Below are 23,614 nucleotides of genomic sequence, written 5' to 3'. Positions count from 1 at the left end.
AAATTGATGGTTATTTTATAAAGATTGAGCATCGCAAATCACTTGATAGAGCTAACACTTAATTTTGGGCATCTCATGTACAGAGTGCCACCTCATCCACAGGAATGTTCATGGGCATCAACACAGAACTTGAGGAATTTTCCTGACTTGTCTGCCTGGTCCATTTTTGTGAGCAGGAAATAGAGGGAAGTTTACAAGAAACCTAGTCAGTAATGCCCTTGGCTTTGCATTCACCTGCTCCACACTCAGTTCAGTACTGGGCTTGGTGGTGGCAGGAGTGCAGCCCTTATCATTGGTGGCTCTCATTAAGTTTTGTAGCCATCTTAAAATTAACTAAAATTTTGTTTAAAATAAAACTGAAACCAGATGGAAAGTGATAGAACATTGTGTATTTACCTAAAAAGTTGAGTCTGCTGACCTGGACAGTGTCCCAAGTTTGTCAGACTTCATTTAAGAAGCCTATTACTTAAAGTGGTGCAAGGAAAATCTCTCATCTCTACCTATTTAACATATTGCTGCAGTTAGCACATGTTCAAAGTCACTGACAATGCTGTTTTGAACACACAGCAAAACATTATGCAAACTCTAGCCTTTGCATGTGGGTGAGAAGTAACTTCCAAATAAAAAGGAGTTTACAAGGATTTTAATCTGTAAATACTTTAGTACTAACTTGTGCTATGACTTTGCAATCACAGTGGTCCTGATTCTGCCCAGTGTAGATGCAGACTATTGTGTGTATATAAGTGAAAGGTTAAAAGTAATCAGGACACAGTGCAAGGAACCCTATCCTGCAATAGTGAGTACTGAGCTGCCACTAAGTTACTCCTTCATATCAGCCCAAGTGAGGCCCCAAAGAAGAATGTGCACTATGTAGCTAAGTACCTTATTAGCATGGTTAAGGGTCTCACTTAAACCCATATCTGCTCAGACACTCACATGGACAGCATGTATTGGCAGAAGATTGAACATAGATCTTGCACAGCAATTAATGCCACAGAAGTCTACAATGCCGCCTTTCATCCTTAAAACAAACTTGATTTTCTGGCAATCAACAAAATACTGCCTTTATGGATTAGCCATAATCTGAACCGTAAATTTTGCCAGTTTTAAAGAGAGACAATGGGTTATCACATTATCTGGAAAAAATATGAATTGCCCTGGTAGGTGCTGGTGCCCTCTAAAAGAGAACACACGTTACAACTGCCAACAGTTTAAGCAGCTCAAGAACCTTGGAACATTTGCAATGGATACCACAGAGCTAGCACAGACCGCCCCAATTTGAGGGTACAGAAATCCAGGATTACCTACACCTAAGAAATATTATTGATTTTTTTCTTAAATGCAAAACTATTCCATATGTATTGGTTCTGGTTTAGGAAGAAACTTGGTCTTATAGATCAAGTAGGGGAGCAGAAGTCAGAACTCCTTTATTCTAATCTCAGCTGCAATTGTACCCTAAAACACTCTGGAAATTTTGTATACATTCTTATTTACCTCACATGGGTGTTGTAAAACAGTGTTATCTTTTAGAGAGCTTCAGATGACAGATTTGCAAAATCTCAAGCCGTTGTTTACCATTACAGGTTCTCATCCTCATAATGGAGAACTGTAGAAACGCAGTGTGAGAAAAGTGTGTAGGAATATATACACACAGGAAAATGCACTACTAACATAAAATTTTAAGAAAATTCCTTTACTGAATTGTCTGAATCTAAAGTATGTCTTCTTATCTTGAGGAAACTCTACAGGTTCTTGAGCTTAAGAACTGGTTTGAATTACCTATTGATTTTAGGTTCAGTGAAGCAAACAGAATAATCACCTTGTCTTCTCCTATCCTTTCGATGAGAAAATGCCAAGACTACTGCAGCATCTTCAAGATACTGTATGGCACCCAAAGGAGAAGTGCAATAGGCTGAACAATAGCGCTAACTCTTATGACCAGAACATAGTCAAACCTTAACCTCCTGAAGCAGGAAGTCAATGACTTCACGTTATAGCCTACCTTCAGCAGTTCTGTAACTAAAAGTTAATATCGTTCCCACAGGATTCAACTGCTACTCTATACACAAAGAGCAGAAAAACTAAACATTTAGTTTCATTAGAGCTGGGATTTATGAATAAATGCAGAAGCATTTTCAGTGCTGATGTGTGATCACAAATGCACCATTTCTCACGAGTCCTATTGAAGGTATTTATATAACAAAAGTGTGCTATGAGTACAAAAAAGTAAAATCGTAGCCTGACTTTAGACTCATTTACCCCCTTACGTCTTATGAAAACTAAAGTTAGACAGGTTGAAGTTAGCTGGCTTCTATTACAGCTTCATGATGTAAACTGGAGGGTTGTGGGAAGTAATCAGAAGGCAAGGAGAAGTATCAGCCCCTTTGGCTAAGGCCACAGAGGATCAAATACTAGTATTTGAAGTATTAAAGGCACTTAGAACTGAAGGTCAGCCTTTAGTAATATAAATAAAAATAAAGCATACAAAATGCATCATCAGAAGCATCCTGATTTAGGAAAGAACTGAACTACTGGAGTAAGCGCTCTCCTGAATAGGGATGCTTTTAGGAATCAGGGCCATAATAAGAAATATCTAGAATGCAGTTACTTCACTTTTTTCAGCTCAGTCATATCCACAGCCTTTTCAGGCTGATTTCAATAAACTTTTAATATTAGGGCAGAGGGGAGCAAACTAACATGGATATCAAGACAAATATCTCCAGCACGGAAAAATCTAGAAACAGGTCAGATACAAACCTAAAACACCAATCTCAAGGCCTTCCAGTCCTGCTTTAATTCTACTGTAAATATCTTCTCTCTCACCAAAGTCAGCAGCAATCATTTTTGTTTCCACTTTGAACTTCTCTTCTGAAAAACAACAAAAAGTTGAATACAGTTAAGTTAAAGCACTTGGCCATTCCAATTTTAAAAATATGGAGGATACTTAAGTCATTATGGTTTAAGACAAACTACTACAGTGTTAATTCAAAACATTGTTATACAGTGTCACGTTCATTTGTGCAGGGCAAGTGTTTTACTGTTAGGCTGCTTTGATTTATGCATAAACCTCCAGAGTAATATTAAAATCTTCCAACTCTTTAAAGACACATTCAACTAGTTGTACTCTCTCACCACAAGAGCCTCAAAAGATTCAGCACCTTCTGTTCATGAGGATCCAGGGAGTCAGCAAACTACACAGGTTAAAAACTACTACAGACCACACAAAATCCAAAACTTAGAAGCAAATTTCATGTATCTGTTACATGATGAGAATTAAAGTACAATGGGATCAGGGACCACTGTACTTCAAATATTTAGAGAGTTTAAGTGGCTCACTAACATTAGCAAAAGACTATTGGTGCAGAAAGCGCTGCAGCTTAAATGTGCGCAGTTTCCTGTTGCCCTACATCTCCACCCCAACCCTGACTTTGATGTTTAAGAAACCAAGGGGCCAGAAGTAAGGAAGTAGGAAAAAAAAGGTACAACTACAGGTTACACAAGGCCAAAACAATCACTCAACATAGTGTCACTTCCATTGTTGCAGCATGCTGGAACAAATTACGTTGTTATAATTTCTGACATTTTATTCAAGATTTAAGGATAAAATGTCTCTGTAGCCTAATTCTCTTTACATCAGGTTAAGTTAATTACGTTAAATTAACATCAACATAGTGCCGTCTTGGACATCAGCAAAACAAAAGGTGGTGACCAAAACAGTTTAAATTAGATGGGAAAAGCACTATTTTAGTGTTCCTTCAGTAATTTATGCACATTTTAAAGAATGGTTGTGGAAAAATTATTTTAAATCATTCATAAAAATGGTGCCAATTTAAATGGAAAAGAATCATTCACAAAAAGATTAGAAACAACCACATTCCCATGATGCTCTCTTCCATTCAAGAAAAAAATGGCAGCTCCCATGATTCTGTTGTCCATTCATGCAGAATCATGAATCTACTGCACTCAGTGGTTTGCTTGCGGCTTCTTTTTTGTAATAATCTGAATGGCAGATGCAACTATTTCCCCCCCTCTTCATCTTTCATGAACAGCTGCATTGTTTAAAAATCCCCAGGGAGATGTTGCTATGTAAAATGACGACGTAAACAGCATTAAGCCCCTACTGCAGCAGCAGTCTTGTGATCGCATCAGAAGAAAATCAAGTTCAACATCTTTTTACTGAGAAGGGGGAAGGAAGGTGAAGAGATTCTATTTTTGAACACATCTCTTTGAATGTTAAAAACATACACATGTGAAATCCTACAGGATGCTGAATTAGAGGGAACAAATGTATCAAATGGACTGGGTGAATGAAGCAGCAAAACAGGACATTACTGCATACATACAGTCTTTATTGTTTTACGGTATTTTCAGCAATTTTCATTGCCATTAAGGGGCTCTATGAAATGCACATTAAACAAGCCAAACCCCATCACTAATGACTCACTTCTTACATTCCTCAAAATATTTTTCATTAGTTTGGTTTTTTTAAGCAGTTAGGGCTGTCAATCGCAGTTAAGTCATGCGATTAACTCAAAATTTTTTATCACGATTAAAAAAATTGCAATTAATCGCACTTATAACGACAGAATACCAATTGAAATTTGTTAAATATTTTTGGATGTTTTTCTACATTTTCAAAATTGATTTCAATTACAACACAGAATACAAAGTGCACAGTGCTCACTATTATTTTTTATTACAAATATATGCACTGTAAAAATGATAAAAGAAATAGTATTTTTAAATTCACCTCATACAAGTACTGACGTGCAATCTCTTTATCGTGAAAGTGTAACTTACAAATGTAGATTTTTTTTTAGTTACATAACTGTACTCAAAAACAAAACAGTGCAAAACTTTAGAGCCTACAAGTCCACTCAGTCCTACTTCTTATTCTGACAATCGCTAAGACAAACAAGCTTGTTTACATTGACGGGAGATACTGTTGCCTGCTTCTTGTTTACAATGTCACCTGAAAGTGAGAACAGGCGTTTGCATGGTACTTTTGTAGCCGGCGTTGCAAGGTATTTACATGCCAGATATGCTAAAAATTCGTATGCCCCTTCCATGCTTCGGCCACCATTCCAGAGGACATGCTTCCATACTGATGATGCTTGTTAAAAAATCAAGTAAAATAATAAATAAAAAAATAATGCGTCAATTAAATTTGTGATTACTCCTTGGGGAGAGAAGTGTATTTCTCCAGCAGAACCCATCACCACCATAAAAGAATGTCCTCTGGAATGTGGTTGAAGCATGAAAGGACATTAATCTTTAGCCCATCTGGCACGTAAATATCTTGCAACGCCAGATACAACAGTGCCATGCGAATGCCTGTTCTTACTTCAGGTGACATTGTAAACGAGAAGCAGGCAGTATTATCTCCTGCAAATTGTAACCAACCTTGTTTGAGTGAGTAGCTGACCAAGATGTAGGACTGAATGGACTTGTAGTCTCTAAAGTTTTACATCGTTTTATTTTTGAATGCAGGTTTTTTGTACATAATTCTACATTTGTAACTTCAACTTTCATGATAAAGAGATTGCACTACAGTACTTGTAGGAGGTGGAATTGAAAAAAACATTCTTTGTTTTTTTACAGTGCAAATATTTGTAATCAAAAATAAATATAAAATGAGCACTGTACACTTTGTATTCTATGTTGAAATTGAAATGAATATATTTGAAAACCATAGTAAACATCCAAAAATATTTAAAATAAATGGCATTCTATTGTTGTTTAACAGCGTGATTAATCACGATTAATTTTTTTAATCACTTGACAGCCCTATTAGCAATACTTAGGGGGTCTTTAAAAAAAGGTTTATAAAAGCATACAAAGATATTAAATGACAAAAGGGGTAAGCAAAAAAGCTAAGACCTGATGCTAAATGGAGATAATTATGAAGTTCTATATTACTGATGGTAGCTTCTCCATGCAAACTGTCTTCAAAGCTTATGAAAATTAGCAAATCCTTAAAGACATGGATTTAAAATGATTAATCTATGCAGCTTTAACTAATGTGTATCATCTTCTATAATGTGAAACAAGAAGTAAGGGAAGCCAGAAGAAACGATACTATGAAAAATGAAAAACAGTAAAGTTAATATCTGCAGTAAAAATAGCTTTAGGATTGGAATTTATGTTCTGTTCAACAGGTACATTCAAGGTCATATCACTACCCAGCTCAAGACAAATATTTAAGATGGGGTCAGAAATGTTCAAGGTTTTTTTAATTTTATTTTCTCTCTTTCAATACTATCTTATTAAGATGGTATTACCACTTTAAAGGAGAATCAGTTAATACCCAGTAAGCCAGTTATACTTCATCAGCCCACCAAAAGCTTGTAACAAATGCAGATGTTTCAAATAGGAGACCAGATTTCAAACAACATTAGTGGATTCACACATGGTAGTCCTGAATACTTCACTTCCTTAGGCAACCCCCTAATGCACCACATCTCCTGAATCTCAACACATCTTCTCTCTACTTCCTCAATGATAACTACAATCAACTTTTCCACTTCACCCCTACTGATGCAACCCTGGTTTATACTTGGTCATCTCACATCTTAATGATAGGAGCTTCTCACTTTTTGGCCTCCCCACCTCTCACCCCTCTGAATCCTCCAAGCTATCAAAAAGCTGTTGCCAAAATCTTCCTCTGATCATCACCAATCCTCCTGAAACTCATTCATTGGCTTCTAATTTGCTTCTGCACAAAGTTCTTTGCTCCTTCTAGGTTCTTCACAACTTCAACCCTACCCATATCTCAGCTCTCTTCATCTACCCCCAGTACCTGCCCCATTTGCCTCTTCATACCACCCTCTCCATGCCTAGAAAAGTCTACAGTTACACTTACCGAGTACTTTCCCTCAAGACTCTTTCTACGCTATTCCCCACAGTGATGGTGGTGTTGGCTGGGTGTTTAAATAAACATGCTTCTATCTAAGGATGTAAATATCCGTTTAAAAAGTTAACTGGTTAAACTATTAACACTATATCATTTAATCCGTTAACTGAGGTTGCTCCAGCCAGCCTGGTGAGGCGGGGGTGGGGGCTGGGTCCAGGGCCCTGATGGGACCGGGATTCTGCTGGCCAGCCAGCCTGGAGCAGCCTGGGCTGGGGTCTCTCTGGCCAGTCGGCTGGCCCGACACGGCCGGGGCTGCTCCAGCTGGCCGTACTCCGGCCAGCACGGGGTCACTGGTAAGCCTAATGCTTACCGGTTAACTTTTTACATTCCTACTTGCATCCTTAGAACGTTAGCATTCTGGGTGTTCTTGATATGCTACATTAATAAAATCAAGGTCCAAGGTCTCAACAATTTCTCTACCTAAACAGATGTTCTTAACCCTTAAGCAGCACCTCCGACCCAGCCAAATTTCATGGTGATTAAACCATTAGTGAAATCACTAAAACTGACTAGCAGCTTCATTTGCCATGAATCACCAAGGCACAAAACGTACTCATGAAGGAATCTGTGAACAGCCTGCACCAAAGACTAAATCAATCCCTTTTGCAATGGTCCCTCAATCCCATTTTGGGACCTATAATTCCATGTTTACTTCCAAACCACTTTAAGATTTAAAACAAACAAGATATAACTAAAAGCATTTGCTCTGTAGGCTATCAATATTATTTCCATAGACAACTATAACCTCCAAAAAATATTAAACTGCAGTATATGAGTTTTTAACTGTTAACTACTTTATATTACTACTATAGGAAAATGCAAATAAATACACAAACAACATGGGCCATATCTTCCAAAGTGCAATTTTGCATGCATCTTACTTGGATATACACAAACATGAAAGTTCAGGTCTTGTTTATATCCAGGTACTACAGTATTCCATTATTTTTGTCATTTCACCACATTCCATATTATCTCAAGGTTCTCTTCCATTGCTACACAAACTAATTCACCTATTTCTGCTTGTAAGTTTTTTGCATTGGGACATAGATATTTGTAATTTCTTTTTTACAGTGTGTTTTTGTATATTTAACTATTTTCCCCACATATTTCATTGTAGAATGCAGCTATGTGCTGCTCTCAATCTCTCCCTCTTCCAGAGTAGTTATAATTGGACATATTTTTTTAACCAGATACAGAATTTCTTTTTTAATATCCCTAGCCAATCTCTCTGTCTACTCCAAGGACTCTTCAGCACCTATTGGCTTACCTACACCACGCCTCCAACTCGTAGTTTTAATAGCTCTCCAAAACCTTGACGATCTTCGTATTAGAAGTTTGGTTCCACTTCTAAAGGTTGGGGCTGGAGTGAGTGGGCAGAGGAATTTATCAGGAAGGACCTCATCCATTCTGTAGAAGGTCTTCTTTTCCTAAAAAGTTTGCTGGTGCCTAAAAACTCACAACCCTTTATTTACACCATCTTCTCATCCAGACATTTGACCCTGAAGGTCCTGTCATCTACCCAGGTCTGCTCATGGCTGTAGGAGCATTTTAGAGAAAGCTAGAAATGTTACTGTTGTCTTGTCCTCCTCTTTCTCTATACCTCTAATTTGTCACTTGCCTTCATCTGCTGTGTTATATTAAACCTAGATTGTAAACTCTCTTATTGGGAGTGTTTTTGTACAGTGTCCAACAAACCTGATCCTTGATTGGGGCACCAAGGAGCTAGTAAAATGCAACCCCCCCCCCCCCCCGCCCAATTAAATATTCTTCCTAATGATTAAATTTAGCTGCCAAGGCTTCTTTCACCCCAGGCAGCAAGTCACCAAATGACTGTCAGTCACAGCATACTAACCTTAGGAAGTAAATTGAGAGTACTTCCTGATCCCAACTAGAAGAGCAAGCTCTTCCTTTTTTGCATTAGAAATACTGCCATGAAACATTTAAAGTCTGCGTCCACTTCTTTGGCTACCAGCTTATTGTCTAAGCCATGAAAGCTACACACAAAACATTAATTTCTGAACCACTTAGTAAAAGAACTGATTTAGGGGAAATGGAAAAACATCCCAAACATCTGCTCTCTCAATATAACAACATGGGATTCAATTTTTTTTTTAAATCAATAATCAGTTCTGTAGACCACTTATTGCCTTAAAGAAACAACACAAACACACACAGCCAAGTATTTTAATTAAGAGATACCATCTAGTGTCTGGCTATGGTGCAATACACTCTCACATGGCTTAGTGCCAGCTGTGTAATAGCAACACTAATGCTGCTGCCCTAATTGAAGATGCAGACTAAAGCACATTAATTTGGCTAGTCCATGTAATAGCAGGTATGCTAGCATTTCTACCAATATGCCTACCAAGTTACAAATCTTTTCATAGAACTCCACAGCACAGTACTGTACAGTACTAAGGAATAAACAGAAGTTGAAATAGATTATAGTTGATAGAACAGTTCAGTCTGTGCTCGTTTTGCAACAGAAGGCTCCAGGTAGGGATGTCATACTGTATCAGTTTCAGCACATAACATATAATGAGATGCCTGGGTAACATTTAAGAAAGAGCTTGCTATGTTAAATTTAGAAGGTAAATATATTTTGGTCAAGTACTATAAAATATTTCTGGTTTCATTTCACACCAGTGTAATTCACTGTATGTATAGCCAGGTTTCAGAGTAGCAGCCGTGTTAGTCTGTATTCGCAAAAAGAAAAGGAGGACTTGTGGCACCTTAAGAGACTAACCAATTTATTTGAGCATAAGCTTTCGTACAGCTGTAGCTCACGAAAGCTTATGCTCAAATAAATTGGTTAGTCTCTAAGGTGCCACAAGTCCTCCTTTTCTTTTTGTATATATAGCATTGCCATATATACAGCATTAGCTAGACATATCACCTAAATAGGTAACTTTAAAGACAGTTTGCATCAAAAGAGTAACAGCTGTTTTTCAACACAGACTAAACAAGTGAGAGAGATTAGGGTACGTCTACTATGGGAGCTAAGGGTGTGATTCTCAGCTCATATAGACACATTCATGCTAGCTCTCAGCAAGCTAGTGTGCTAAAACTAGCAGCATAGCTGGGGTTGGATGGGCAGCAGAGAGCAGCAGCACAAACTAGTCACTCTAAGTACAAATCTGCCTGAACCTCACTGCTCACAGCTGCTCATGCTACAGTAATATTTTGAGCATACTAGCTTGATGCATACTAGTGCAATCATGTCTATGTCAGCTACGAATCAGACCCCCCTAGCTCCAAGTTTACACATACCCTTAGTGTTAACATGAGCAGTGTAACAATTATTCAAAAGTGTGTGTAAGGAGTTCAGAGGCTCTGCAATTGTCTGTGTAACTAGTTATTTAGAACAATACCTTTTGAAAGTTGAAGTTAGATTTTTATTAATTTCTCAGATACCCCTCAACCTTCAAATAAATATGTTGCAATAAAATGTGTTTCTAAGTCACAAGAGCCACAAGCCCTTGAGCCCCATTGGGAATCTGAGTTGTTACACTGTGTATGTGAACAGTTCTTGTACACCATTTTTTTTTTTTTTTTTTTTTTTTAAATTATTAGACATGTTTCATTTATCCTTGCCTCTGTTTGCTATCCCCAAAATTCCATTACATTAACATGTCAGTTACGGACCTACAACATTTTTGAAAACTAGCTTTTAAAATCTCCGATCAGCAAAAAGGCAAGGATTTCATAGTAAATTCTACACTAATGAACATATGTAACACCTTGTATCAAAAAGGCTTTACAAACAATAAATCAATTCTTGTGCCCCAGACTGTAAGCTTTCATAAAAATAAAAATGCTTTGTGAAAATATAAAGTGTAAATTGATTACGTTTGTCTGCCGGAGTCTACAAATAGCCTGTAACAATAGCTCCGCATATGAACTTCCTCTATTCACCCCAATGCCTGTTAAGTCATCATCATGCTTCAAAGTAAAGTGTCACCATAGTTATTTCAGCTGATCAAAGCATACAAGAATCATATTACAAAGATCTGCACAATCAAGCCCCATTGGCATCTGAAGTGCCCTGAGTATGGTCACAAATTTCCTTCTTCCCCTTCCCCTCAACATAATTTTAACAGCCCCATAAGGTGTTTTTAGCTATCACATTGCTGTTTCCAGATAGCTTCTTCATGCTAATGTCTATTTTTAGTTTGATTATGTCTGAAAGGGCACATCACATGCCCTTTAATTATTCCTTCTTACCTTTTGTACTATTGTCTGCTTGTTAGACTGTATAAAACTGTATGTGTGTTTAAAACCAGAATTCTAAAGCAATTATTTTTATTAAAATGGACACCATTAACCTGAAAAAAAATCCTCTGTCTGAAAATTTGTTATTGTTACCATTGTTATAAGTAACACCTACGATTAACAAAAGCTGGCGTTCAGTATACTTGGTGAATTTGATTTTGAGTCAATTTCTGAATCTCTGACAAATCAGTTAGAAAAGAGAACCCTACCTGAAAAGGCCTTTAGAAACAAAGGAGAAGATACTTATATTTTAAGGAATTATTGTTAAGCAGTATACCCTTTTTTTTCCTAATTACAAAAACAAAAACAAAACCTAGTCCAGGGGGTACATCAACTCATCTAAATATTTGCCTAGTTTTACAACAGGCTACATAAAAAGCACGAGCAAAGTCAGTACAAACTAAAATGTCATACAATGACTTGTTTATACTGCTTTATATACTATCCACTGAAATGTAAGTACAATATTTATATTCCAATTGATTTATTTTACAATTATATGATAAAAATGAGAAAGTAAGCAAGGAGTTTTTAAGTGAGGTGAAATTTATGATATGCAAGACAAATCAGATTCCTGAAAGGGGTATAATAGTCTGGAAAGGCTGGAAGCCGCTTCAATTTTTAAAAAGTTAATCAATTTCATGAGATTCAAGTTGAAAGTGTCCTTAAAAAAACAAACAAACCCTTACACCATGTTTGGAAAGATTTTATTTTTTGAAGCTATTTAACAAAAATTTGCTAAGCCCCATACTATACTCGATCAGAAACTAGGTGGTGTGGCTATTAAACTAAAAAAATACACCTTTGGAACATCTTAATTGGTAGGGTGCCCTCAAAGATATAGTAGCTATTTTTTCTGTAAGTTTCAATATAGAAATCATTTTTTCAGAGCTAGAATTTGACAGCAATGCTTTGTTAGTCTTTTATTACTAGCACTACATAACAATTGTGCAAGGCCAGCAAATAGAAAGCATCGTTTTAGTTTAAATATTTTTGTTAAAGAGCACAGCACATTAAGTGAAAATGGACAATGGTGTAGCTATATATTTATGCTTTTATACAAACCAACTCAATGCAAAGTGATTTAGACCTTAGTTATTTACCATTTGCTGTTTGCTTACAGACAATACTTTTCCTAGGCCTCAGTAACCTTCACATCTACAATGACAGAACCGGAAAGGGAAGAAAGGAAAGTTTCCCATGCAGCCCATGAAGGGTCCAAGTGCCCCCAAACACACATCTACCCAACTTTAACATCAAACCAAACAGCAGAAGATAAGTACAGGATGTGCCCAGCTTCTCTCCTTGCTCCCTAAGGAGATTGGCTTCAACCGCTCCAGCACACCAGCCCCCAACAGTTCCCCGACCCCACCACAGTCCAGACCAACATGGCCATAGCTTCCAGGGCAGCCTATAAAAGACTTCTTCCTGGAAGAGACACCCCCTTAGATCAGAAATATCTTACTGTTGAAGCAGAAAGAGCAGCATACAGACCCTTCAGCCTCCTGAAGTCATAGTGGACATCTACATTTGGAATTTTGGAGACTGTAAGAAGTCTGCTCCAATCACACACCTGACCCTCCTAACCAACCTATTACTTCCTACCCCTCTAGTTTATGTGCTAGTCATCAGACAGGCTGTTTTAATTGACATGTAGCTCAAAGAGGAGGGAGGGAGGGCGGGCACCCTTCAACCGAATAAATACTATATTCGGGTCCCAAGGAGGAGCAGCTTCCTAATTAGTGAAAAAACTGGAACCATCTCTTCCGGGAACCTACTCATCGTAGATTGCAAAAATACCGTATGGCTCTGGTCTAGAGAGCAATATACAGATATTGCCACTACATGTACCCTTATTGACCTGATGGACAGTCAATGTTTCACGTCAAGTAACTGGTCCAATATTACTGGCATTGGTGCCATCAACTCTGAAAGCTGGTTAAGCTGCTGAGATAGAAAATCTCTTTCATTTGCCCTCATACATCACTCTGGTCAAAGGTTTTCTGCTTTGAAGTAAGATGCTTTGAAACTTAAGTGAACCGACTTCTCTTTCTAGACATCATCCAGCCACCATCCAAACTGACCGGTAAAATGATGCAGGGTTCAAGTGCAGGATCTGGACTTTGTTCTGTGGCAGCAGGTCGGACGAAACCAGTAAGATGATTGGTGTATGTGTGGATACATTCACCAGCCACCAAAACAGCTTGGCCCATGCCAGGGCTATCATGATGTGATCTGCATCCTTCCTCTGCTTCCTCATAGCCCTGAGTATCATAGGCATGAGCAGAAAGGCATACAGTAATTCTGGAGTCCACGGGATGAGGAAGCACCTGTCAGAGTAGGCTCATGCTCCTCTGGAGCAAAATGTTAAACATTTGTTGTGATAAGCTGCAAATAGGGCTAACTTTTGGAAACCCCCACCCACGAAAGATGTTGTGGAGGACTAAAGCTTTGAGGAACTATTCATGGTTTTCAGAAAAATCTCTGCTGAGTTGGTTTGTCAGGATGTTCAGTGGATCAGGTAGGTGGAGAGAAATGTATGTAACGTGATAACGGATTCCGCAATCACAAAGATGTATGTCTTCTTGACAGAGTGAAGAGGATCTTGACTTCCCCTGTCCGTTGACATAGAGCATTGCTGTGATGTTGTCTGTCAGCACTTGGACTGTTAAGCTCTGAAGGGACAGGAAAGCCTTGCATGCTAGTCATATGACTTGAGCTCTAGAATGTTTATGAATAGGATGGCCTCCTGAGGAGACCATATCCCTTAAATTTTCAGCTGGTCAAGAGGAGGATGGAGGATTGTGAGTGGAGGCTTTTGTCACTGAAGACTTAAGCTAGATGCATTGAAAAGAGAACTCTGCTGCACTACTTAAATGGCTCTGCCCAAGAATTTAATGAGTATAGGGTTTCTTGAGGAATCATGACCAACAAATCCATGCTGTGCCTGTTTGGTAGATATGCTGGTTCAGGAAAGGCAGAAATAAAGATAAAGATGGGAGAGTAGCATGGTATATTAATGATGAGATAGACTAAAGAAATTAGTAGTCACAGAATAGATAAAACAGTCTGAGTCAAAATCACACTGAGGAAAAAAGCTATCAGATGCTTCCATGGGATAGTGCTTGGGGTCTGCTACAGGATCCAATTTGGATCTGGATAGAGAATTGTCTGATTATGGGAGACTAACTTCCCAGATATAGATTGAAGGACAAGTGCTACAAATAATAGTAAGGCCCAGCTTTCCTGGATGTATTAGCTGACAGATTCCTTCAAACAGTTGCCGAACCTACAAGAGGTGATGGCATTTTAGATTTTGTATTGGTGAGTAGTGAGGACCTCATAGAAGACCTTATGGTAGGGGACAACCTTGGTTCAAGTGATCATGAACTAATGCAGTTTAAACTAATATGGAAGGATAAACAAAAATAAGTCTAACTAGGGTCCTTGACTGCAAAAGGGCAAACTTTATTTTTTAAAGGAATTAGTTAGGGAAGTGGACTGGACTGAAGAACTCAAGGATCTGAATGGGGAGGAGGCTTGGAATTTCTTTAAATCAAAGTTGTAAAAGTTATCTGAAGCCTGCATTCCAAGCAAGGGGAAAAAATTCTGTAGGGAAGAGTTGTAGACCAAGCTAGATGAGCAAGCATCTCAAACAGGTTATTAAGAGAAAGCAGAAAGCCTACAAGAAATGGAAGATGAGAAGGATCATCAAGGAAAGCTACCTCTTGGAGGTCAGAAAGTATACAGAATAAGTGAGAACAGCCTTTCAAGGATAGCAGTGGGGGGAAAAACCTAACTGGCTTCAAAATTGAACTTGATAACTTTATGGGAGGATGGTACGACGAAACTGCCTACAATGGCATGTAGCTGATCCATGACTGCTAGCAGCAAATATCCCCAACAGCCGGTGATGTCACTAAATAGGGAGGGTTCTGAGGTACTACAGAAAATTCTTTCCCAGATATCTGGCTGTTGGGTCTTGCCAGGGGTGAAAGTAAGTCGAGTGACTAACTGGTACACTGGGACCAGCTCTGGCCCCTGGAAGGGGCGGGGCTGAGGGGGTCAGAGCCAGCCCCAGCCTACCCTGTAAGGTAAGTGCCGCCCCCGGCTTCTCATTCTGCCCCCCCTCCACCCCCCTCCTCCACCAGGGTAGCAGAAGCAGCCCAGGGCTCCAGGGGCTGTTTAAAGGACCGGGGTGGCAGAGGCAGCTGGATCCCTGGCCCTTTAAATTGCCCCCTGGGGAAACTGGGCTGCCCCAGTATGGTGCACCAGCTCTTGCCGGTACGCCATACCGGCTTACTTTCACCTCTGGGTCTTGCCAAAGTGTTCAGGGTCCAGCCGATTGCACTATTTGGGGTCGGGAAAGAATTTCCCACCCCCAGATCAGATTGGCAGAGACTCGGGTGGGTTTCACCTTCCTCTGCAGCATGGGGCCAGGTCACTTGCAGGTTTAAATTAATATAAGTAGTGGATTCTCTGTAACATGAAATCTTTAAATCATGATTCAAGGATTTCAGTAACTCAGCCAGAGGTTATGGGTCTATTACAGAACTAGGTGAGCAAGGTTCTGGGGCCTGCAATGTACAGGAGGTCAGACTACATGATGATGAAGGTCCCTTTACTCCTGCAGGCATTCCGCATCAAATAATTAAAAATTCTGCACACAGTATTTTAAAATTCTGCAAATTTTATTTGTCAAAAACAACACTACATAATCACATCAGTTTCACTTATTTTGGTAATTTATTTCAAAATACCTGTCAGCAAGTGTGTCTGTAACAATACAGACACCCACAAAAGTTCCCCCAGGAGTAGAGAGTTAAAGAAACCCCTATGACAATCCAGTTCTAATTTCTCTGTTCCCTTCCCCGCTCCCACCACGAGCCCAGCCAGCGGACCAGACACCTACAACCCCTCCCCCTCAGGACCCAGCTGCAGGGCCACCCTGGCCCAGACACCAACCCCTCCGAGCCCAGCCACAGCCCCCACCTTGCCCAGACACCCGCCCCTTCCCCCCACTGCAGAACCCAGTGATCCAGAGGGAGAAACAGCCTGATGCTTTGTCCCACGCTTGCATGGAGTTTCCTACACACCGCCTTCCTTCAGGGCATGCTGGGAACTATAGCTGCCAGAAACCTTCTAGCTCCCTCCTCTTTCCTCACCCCAGCAGTGACTTCTATGTGTGAGCTGGGCTCGGCCGGGTCCAGCAACCCTTAGTAGCAGCTAGCAGCACTGTAGGTCGTTTCTGTGGGGGAAAGGAAATTCTGTGCACACAATGTTAATTTCTGCAAAATTCTGCATTGCACAGAGGTGCAGAATTTCCGCAGGTGTATCTCTTCTGGCCTTAAAGTCTATGAGTCCAATGATGATGATATTGTTGCAAGTGTTTCCATTTTTGAGTATCTGTACCTTTATGAACCTGTTGAGGAGTTTTAGATCTAGAATGGGTTTCCACCCACTTCTCTTTTTTGGAACCAGGAAGTAACTGGAATAAAACCCCTTCTCTCTGTGTTGTACAAGGACTGGTTCTATAGCTCCTAAGTTCTGGAGGGAGTCTCTTTCCTATTTTAGAAAGTGCTCATGAGAAGTCCCTGAAGAGGATGAGGAAGGGGGAGGGATAGAGGGAAGGAAATAAAGTGGATGGAGTATCCTGCTGATCTCCAAAACCCATTTGTATGTAATATGCTCCCAAACTTGTTGGAAACGAGAAAGGAGGTCCCCAAAGTGAGGAATGCACATCAACAATTGCAGCTGGTAAGGAGAAGGGGAAGATAACTCAGAACCTTGACCACCCCATCGAAACAGATTTTGATGAGGGTTGTGAGGTCAATGTGTAGCAGGCAGTCTCTTTCTGGAACCTCCACCTCTTTCTTTGGGATCAGAAGGTCTCTCAAGAGTGAGAACTGAGCAGGATGAGATCTCTGAGCTGTTTGGGACTTACTAAATTTCCTTTTACACACAGGTGTGTAAAATGCCCAGAGAGCACAAAGTGGCCCTGGACTATTTTAACATATGCAGAGACTTCTGTATTATCCGGAAACAATTTTAAGCTGTTAAAGGAAGACTGTATTCCAGACCTCCCTTGGAAATCCTGGGAGTTGAAGCCAAGAGACCCTTCTCATGACCATCAACGTAGAAACAGTAAACAGCTGTGGTAGCAGCATCCAGAGAGACCTGCAGAGATGTTCTGACAAGGAGCTGACCCTCTGTAATTACTGCCTGGAATTGGTCCCTCTTCTCCAGTGGTAGATGCTCAATAAATAAATTGAACTAAATAGTCGGTGTGATCATATTTCACTAACACCACCTGATAGTTGGCGATTCTAAACTGTAGAATCACAGATGAATATAATTTGTGACAAAACAAAAATCAAGACACTTCTGATCTTTATCATACAGCACTGATTTAGCATATTGCTGCCTTCTACATTCATTTACAGCCCTAACAACTAGGGAGTTAGGAGAGGGATGAGAAAAACTCCGAATCTTCAGATGGAACATAATATTTCTTAACAGCCCTTTTACTGTATTTTTGTTGGCGGTATTTTTGTTGAAGAATGCCAGATTACTTTTGCAAGATCCAACAGAGCCTCATTAATAGGCAATGCAATTTGAGCAAATAATGCTGTATGAAGAATATAAAGCCGTTTATGTTGTGACTCCTTAACCTCCTCAATTGGAACCTGAAGCCAGCCTGTGATACCACTGGCACTGGGTGAACATCCAGAGACCTAGAGGTTTGTGGTACCAAGAATGGATCAGTACAGAACAAAAGGGAGCCAGGCATTTCTGTTCCTGCAAAGTCAAGTGAAAATCTAAATTCATGCAGTGCTAACATAGTAGTCAGGACCAAAGTGGAAGCCTGAACAGAGGTAATTGTGGCAGAGGGAGCAGACAGTACAAGAGGCTTTATGCACTCCGAGGAGTGTCCGTTAGTCTGGTCTTTTGAATTTCTGAAATGCTAGGTACCAATGGCCTGAGTCTACCAGTACTGACTTAGAAGAAGTAGTTTCTTTTCCTTGTCTTCTTGATCCCTGATGGTACCTAGCATCCTGAAAATCTTCCTGAACAGGAACCCTGAAATTCTTTGGGTTTATTGGTGCTCACAGTACCTGAGGAACCTGCAGCCTCATGGGTATTGAGTTGGGAACCAGCAGATGCCTAAGTAATTGTCTCAATCGATATCCAAGGTTTCTTTGTGATAGATTGCCTAGCTGTGGGAACAAGCTCTATAACTTGGGCCCAAGCGCTACAACTGTGGGAACCCAAGGTCTACAACTTAACAAGGTAATGAATGACACTTTCTAAACATTTTCAGGAAGGAGCCACCTGGGTCAGTGTTGCAAGTACATGGGGTGGTACCATGACTGGTCACCTGATGCTTTGCAATGCAGTAGACTGACCTGAGCCAAAGCTGTAGGGGTCTCAAGTGAATTCTGGCAAGCAGTCACATATGTGCATTCAGACATGTGGCCTACCATAAGGCTGGTCAGTACCATCATTGTCAGGTTTGAAATCACTGTGCTCCGTGACAGCCAGAGCATGAATAATCTGTTTTGGGGTAAGTAAGCACTGGGTATGGTGGAATCTAGCCTACCTCCTGAGTAACATCTGAGATGGGGTGACAACTTCTCAGTTCACCAGGACGCCCAGCCAGGCAAAAAGAGAGGCTACAGTTAAGACCTGCCAGAGTTCCTGATGTGATTTGCCTCTGATTAACAAATCATTGAGATATGGGTAAGATGTGAATGCCCTTCTTTTTTAGGAGCACAACCACTACATCTAAACATTTTATGAGGATTCATTCCGATGAAGAGTCCAAAGGTGAGTACCTTGTACTGATAAGGGTTCAGCCCCAATGTGGATCCTAGGTACTTCCTGTGGCCTGAGTGGACAGTAATGTGGTAGTATGCATCCTATAAGTCAAGAGCCACAAACCAGTCCTGGGTTTGAAGTGATGAAGTGACTGAGGAAAACTATCCTGAACCTGGGGAGGGATACAAATTTGTTCAGTTTCTTCTGGGTCTAGGATAGGACAACAACCTCCATTTTACTTCAGAATGGGGAAATAGCAGGAGTAGAAACCTCTTTCTCTGTACTCTTTAGAACCTCTTTTACAGCTTGTATATGAAGTAACAAGATCACTTCTGTTAGTAAAAGGGACTCACAAGAAGGGACCCCAAAGAGGGATGGAGAGCTGGGAAGGAGAGGGAGAAGGGAAGCGAACTGGATGGTGTAGTCATGAGCAATGATGTCCGACACTCATTTGTCAGCTGTTATGTTTGCCTAAGGCTAATGGAAAGGGATGACGTAGTTTCCGAAGGTCAGCTTGGCAATGGTCTTCATGTGGTTTTCGACAGTCTCATCAAACCTGCTGGATGGATGGATGGATGGAGGAAGATGATGGGTACCTCCACAAGCCCCAGTGCCACTTGTCTAAGTAAGAACTTGAGCTGACTGAGAAAACAAATGTCCTTTGTATTGGCTGGTACCAGAAGAGATTGTAGTATGGTGCTGGACTGTAAATGACCTGGGATCTGAGTGTCATCCTGGCATCTTTGAGGTAATATAATGCCTTTTCTGTTCTTGAGCTAAATAGGTCCATACCCTCAAAGGGCAAGTCCTCAATTGTGGCTTCAACTTCTCTTGGTAAACCAGATGTCTGAAGCCAAAAGGCCCACCACATTGCAACTGCCATGGCCATCAAGCAGAGTTGGCTACCATTTGGCCCCGTTTGATGGAATCCCTCAGCTCTTCCATGCAGTCCTGCATAAGTCACAATCGGAAGAGGGTTACCCCCTCTCTCATATCAGGAAGCTCTATTTTTGCAAATAAAGCCCAATAGTTCATGATGGAAAACTAAAAGCTGACGGATAGGCCTTTCAGCTGACCAGGTCCAGCTTCTTGGGGTCCTTGTCTTTTAGAGTTCCTTCTATGGATCTGGTTTTCTCCTGGACAATAGAGATGATAACCGTGGTGTTGGATGGACAAAAAATGCTCAAAGCCCTTGAGTGGAAACTGGTATTGTTTTTCCACTTACTTCGAGGTCAGCGGAAGTGAGGCCGAGGTATGCTAAAGAACGCTTGCTGGGTCCAGGATGCCCTGGGTATTGAGGATGTTGAATAGCTTGGGTGTGTCTTCTTGCACCACTGTCATCTCAATGTCTAGTGTCTCAGCTATGCTGGATACTAACTCTTAGAACACTGTGAAGTCATGGACGGCTGGGGTTGGGGCCACAGTGACTGCTTCATCTGGAGAGGAAAAGGGTACCTTGAATGGGGAGGGGAGCTAGTGTCTCTCTCACTACTTCTGCTACATCCTTGGGGGGTTCCCCGCGGTTCTGGTGAGGGTCGCCTTTACAGCAATACCAGTGGCAACTGAGCTCTCCTTTTCATCAAGACACGTGAAGTCATCCTGCTCAGGGATCTAAGCAAGGGTAGGCCCCAGCAGGGCCCCTATGCCCAAGGTAGTGCATTATATTAGAATAGTCTAACTGCGAGGACCCACCCATTGTCAGTCCTACACTGGGACTTGGTGCCACATGTCTTTCAAGGCAATGGTTCCCTGTGTAAGTCAGAGAGAAGAAATAGCTTTCTGGGAATGGTGGTGCTGATGGGTGCAGTTCCAGTTCTGATAGTAGTAGGGCCAGGGCCAGGTCTGGTGCAGAGAGGAGCAATGAGGGAGGCTCTTCAAGGGCATATCTCAGAACCAGGAAGGGCTGCAACCTCCAAGACCAGTGCTGGCATAGATCTCTGTGCCAGTATCTGTACCAGTGTGCCTGTCTACCACAACCTCAATGTCACTACTACTGTCTTGGTGCTATCCTTGATGTTGAGGATTTTGAGGTCTTCTCTTTCAGTAGAGTCCTCTGCATGGGACGGACATGTTGTCCAGTACACCCTGCATTTGTGCTTGGTGTAGAAGTGCATTTCCACTCCAGAGGATGAAGCCAGTACCTCTGCTCCTTAGTCAGTGCGGAGGCCTTCAGTGCTGACACACATTTGGCTAATATCAGGGATGCTTACAATGGCACCAATGGGTTTGGCACCTTCTTTGCCTTCTCTTCCCTACTGGAAATGGGGATGTGGTGATCAGTTGTTAGAGCACTTGCCAAAGATAATCTCTTCACTTCCTATACAGAGAATAACTGCACTCCTGGATCTGATGCTACGGTTATGGATTACTCCACTGTCACGTTTGAATCTTGTGTTTTAACATTTTCAGTTGTGGGACGAAAAGAAGCGGCAACAGCACGTTTAGCTAGGATGTGTATTTCCATGGGACAGAAGAGGCATCTGCTGGGTTCATCTATGATGGGTATTATTCCATTGCAGGAAGGACAGGCTTTAAACCCAATAAGTTTAAAAACTGCCATAGCTAGTGGCTGATGGAAAGCATCTTGCCCCACTGTACAAGGGGTGTGTGTGTCCCCGTCTGTCCTAGATGCTTTTTTATCTTTTTTTGCGGAGAGGCTGCCCAACAAAAATTTTACAAACAAATTAATAAAAAGGGAGAAATGAAGATGACAATTCTTTACTGGAGAAAGTTCTGGATATCAGAAGTGGGTCGGGTACAGTCCAGGTTCTGTCTCACTGCCACAAATGGTAAGAGGGAGGGTTGGTGCCACTCCACCCTTTATTTCCTCATATAAGGCAGCATAAGATACATGTGTGGCCCCACTAGACACTGCTCTACAAAAAAATTCTGAGCCCACACACAAGAAGCACATGTACATCTACAAGTGACATGTGTTCTAAGAGGAAACCTGGGTTCTACTCCACACTCTGGAGCAGAGTGTGCAGTAACAGTTACTGATTTTTCTGTCCCATCTCCTAACATATCCCTTCTTTAGTCAGTCTGCTTCTTCCTTCTCCTGCATGTTGCCTGGCCGACAATACGGGTAGCATTAAGAAACCTGAAAAGACAGTCTCCTTGATCTGGTGCTAGGAGCAGCAACTGCAGGTAGAGTCCTAGTCAGTCTCTGCAGCCCTGAGCTGGTACATGCTCAGCGCAAATGCAATATTTGAGAAATTAGAGGTCATCATCTAAAAAGCCTCTGCTAAACACATGCAGCTGGCAATTTTCAAAGACTTATAAATTTGTGTAGAATTTTAACAGGGAGAGCAAAAGGCACCTGACTCCAGGTTAACGCCTTCTTAAATTTCAAGTATCTGCTCCAAAGCATGGCTGTAAGTGATAGAGCTCCTCAACAAAACATTTGTAGTAATTTAACATTTGAAAAACATTTTCCCCAACCTTATTTTCAGAAATGACGGAACTGTTTTTCTGAAACTTTCCAAAACAATTCGGCCCGAAGAGAAGACTTGGCATGGAAAGTTTCAGACTAAACAGCTAGTTTGGCCAACTTGTAAGCAACTGAAAACAGTCTTGTAATGGGAAGCATTCTGCAATCTTAACTACAGCGTCACCCCAGCTCCACTTCTAATAAAATTTAAAAAGTTATATGGACTATTTCTATCTGGTGTAATTTCTTTTACATCAGCAGAGTTACACCACGGATGAATCTGTCCCACTATTACTAATCTTAATTTACGTATTTCTTTATTTGAAAAACCAGAGGGAGGGAATGCAACTTGTGATTAGCGTAAGAAAACATGTTTAGGATTGTTTTGAGTTCCAGGAGAAAAAGCAGTTTTGAAAATATCCCATTCTAGAATTAACCCCTAATTGCTCTTGGAAATGAGATGATAAGAATTGTACAAATTTGGTCAGTTAAGCACTTCTCTTTTTACCATATTCATGAAAGTTTTTTTAAGTGTAATGTAAAAGTGATGAAGATCATTAAGAATGTAAAATTAAGGTTTATAGAATCTTTAAAAACTATCCATTAATGATTACAAAATTGTCTTCATGTGGAATTGGAGAGGTCGAAGGAGATGTATTTTAGCTTTCATGTGTTAATTTTGAAATTTAAAAGAGTTTATCACATACTTATTTCACTGGCAACCTGTTCTAGTTTTTCTTGAGATCTGCTGATAAGAGCCACATTCATTCCATGCTTTGCTAGCTGAAAGAAACAAAAAAGAGATACAGAGCAGTTCAATCACAGCTGTGCAATAGATCACTGGCCAGCATCACCCTTAAAGAAAAGGTGAAACTTGGGTCAACTACCACAAAATATACATTGACTGTTAACAGAGAAAGTCAGATATAGAAATGATGATTTAAAATAGCTAGAGGTGAAGGAAAAATAAAACAGTGAGTACCAGAATGAGTACATGGTACTTTACTGCCCCATGCCAAAGACACTTACAAAGGATCCTCAACAATTCTGCTCTGAGGTAGGTGAATATTTACATTTACAGATAGGGAAACTGAGGCAGGGGTTATGTAATTTTCCTAACCCCACAGAATAAGGTCAGTAACAGAACTTGGAAATGAGAATTCAGGCTCTAAAACGCT

At 40.6% G+C, this 23,614-nt stretch overlaps 1 protein-coding gene across 2 annotated transcripts in view; it reads right to left on the bottom strand.

Annotated features, from left to right (window-relative positions):
• Positions 1–23,614, bottom strand: part of HSD17B12 (hydroxysteroid 17-beta dehydrogenase 12) — a 153,335-nt gene that overhangs the window by 60,902 nt on the left and 68,819 nt on the right. Inside the window, exons 3-4 of one of the 2 annotated variants that reach the window (XM_073348046.2) lie at positions 23,144–23,219; positions 2,758–2,868 (exon numbers count right to left, since the gene is read on the bottom strand). In XM_073348046.2, the coding sequence (XP_073204147.1) occupies positions 2,758–2,868; positions 23,144–23,219 (187 nt within the window). Of the gene's footprint in view, positions 1–2,757; positions 2,869–8,183; positions 8,338–23,143; positions 23,220–23,614 lie in introns of those variants that run through there. The other variant, XM_073348047.2, reaches the window with a different exon arrangement.

Source organism: Lepidochelys kempii, chromosome 6 (genome assembly GCF_965140285.1).
Source record: "Lepidochelys kempii isolate rLepKem1 chromosome 6, rLepKem1.hap1, whole genome shotgun sequence".
Classification (NCBI taxonomy): domain Eukaryota; kingdom Metazoa; phylum Chordata; order Testudines; family Cheloniidae; genus Lepidochelys; species Lepidochelys kempii.
Note: the sequence above shows the minus strand (reverse complement) of the source record. Positions and strands in the feature narration are given on the sequence as shown.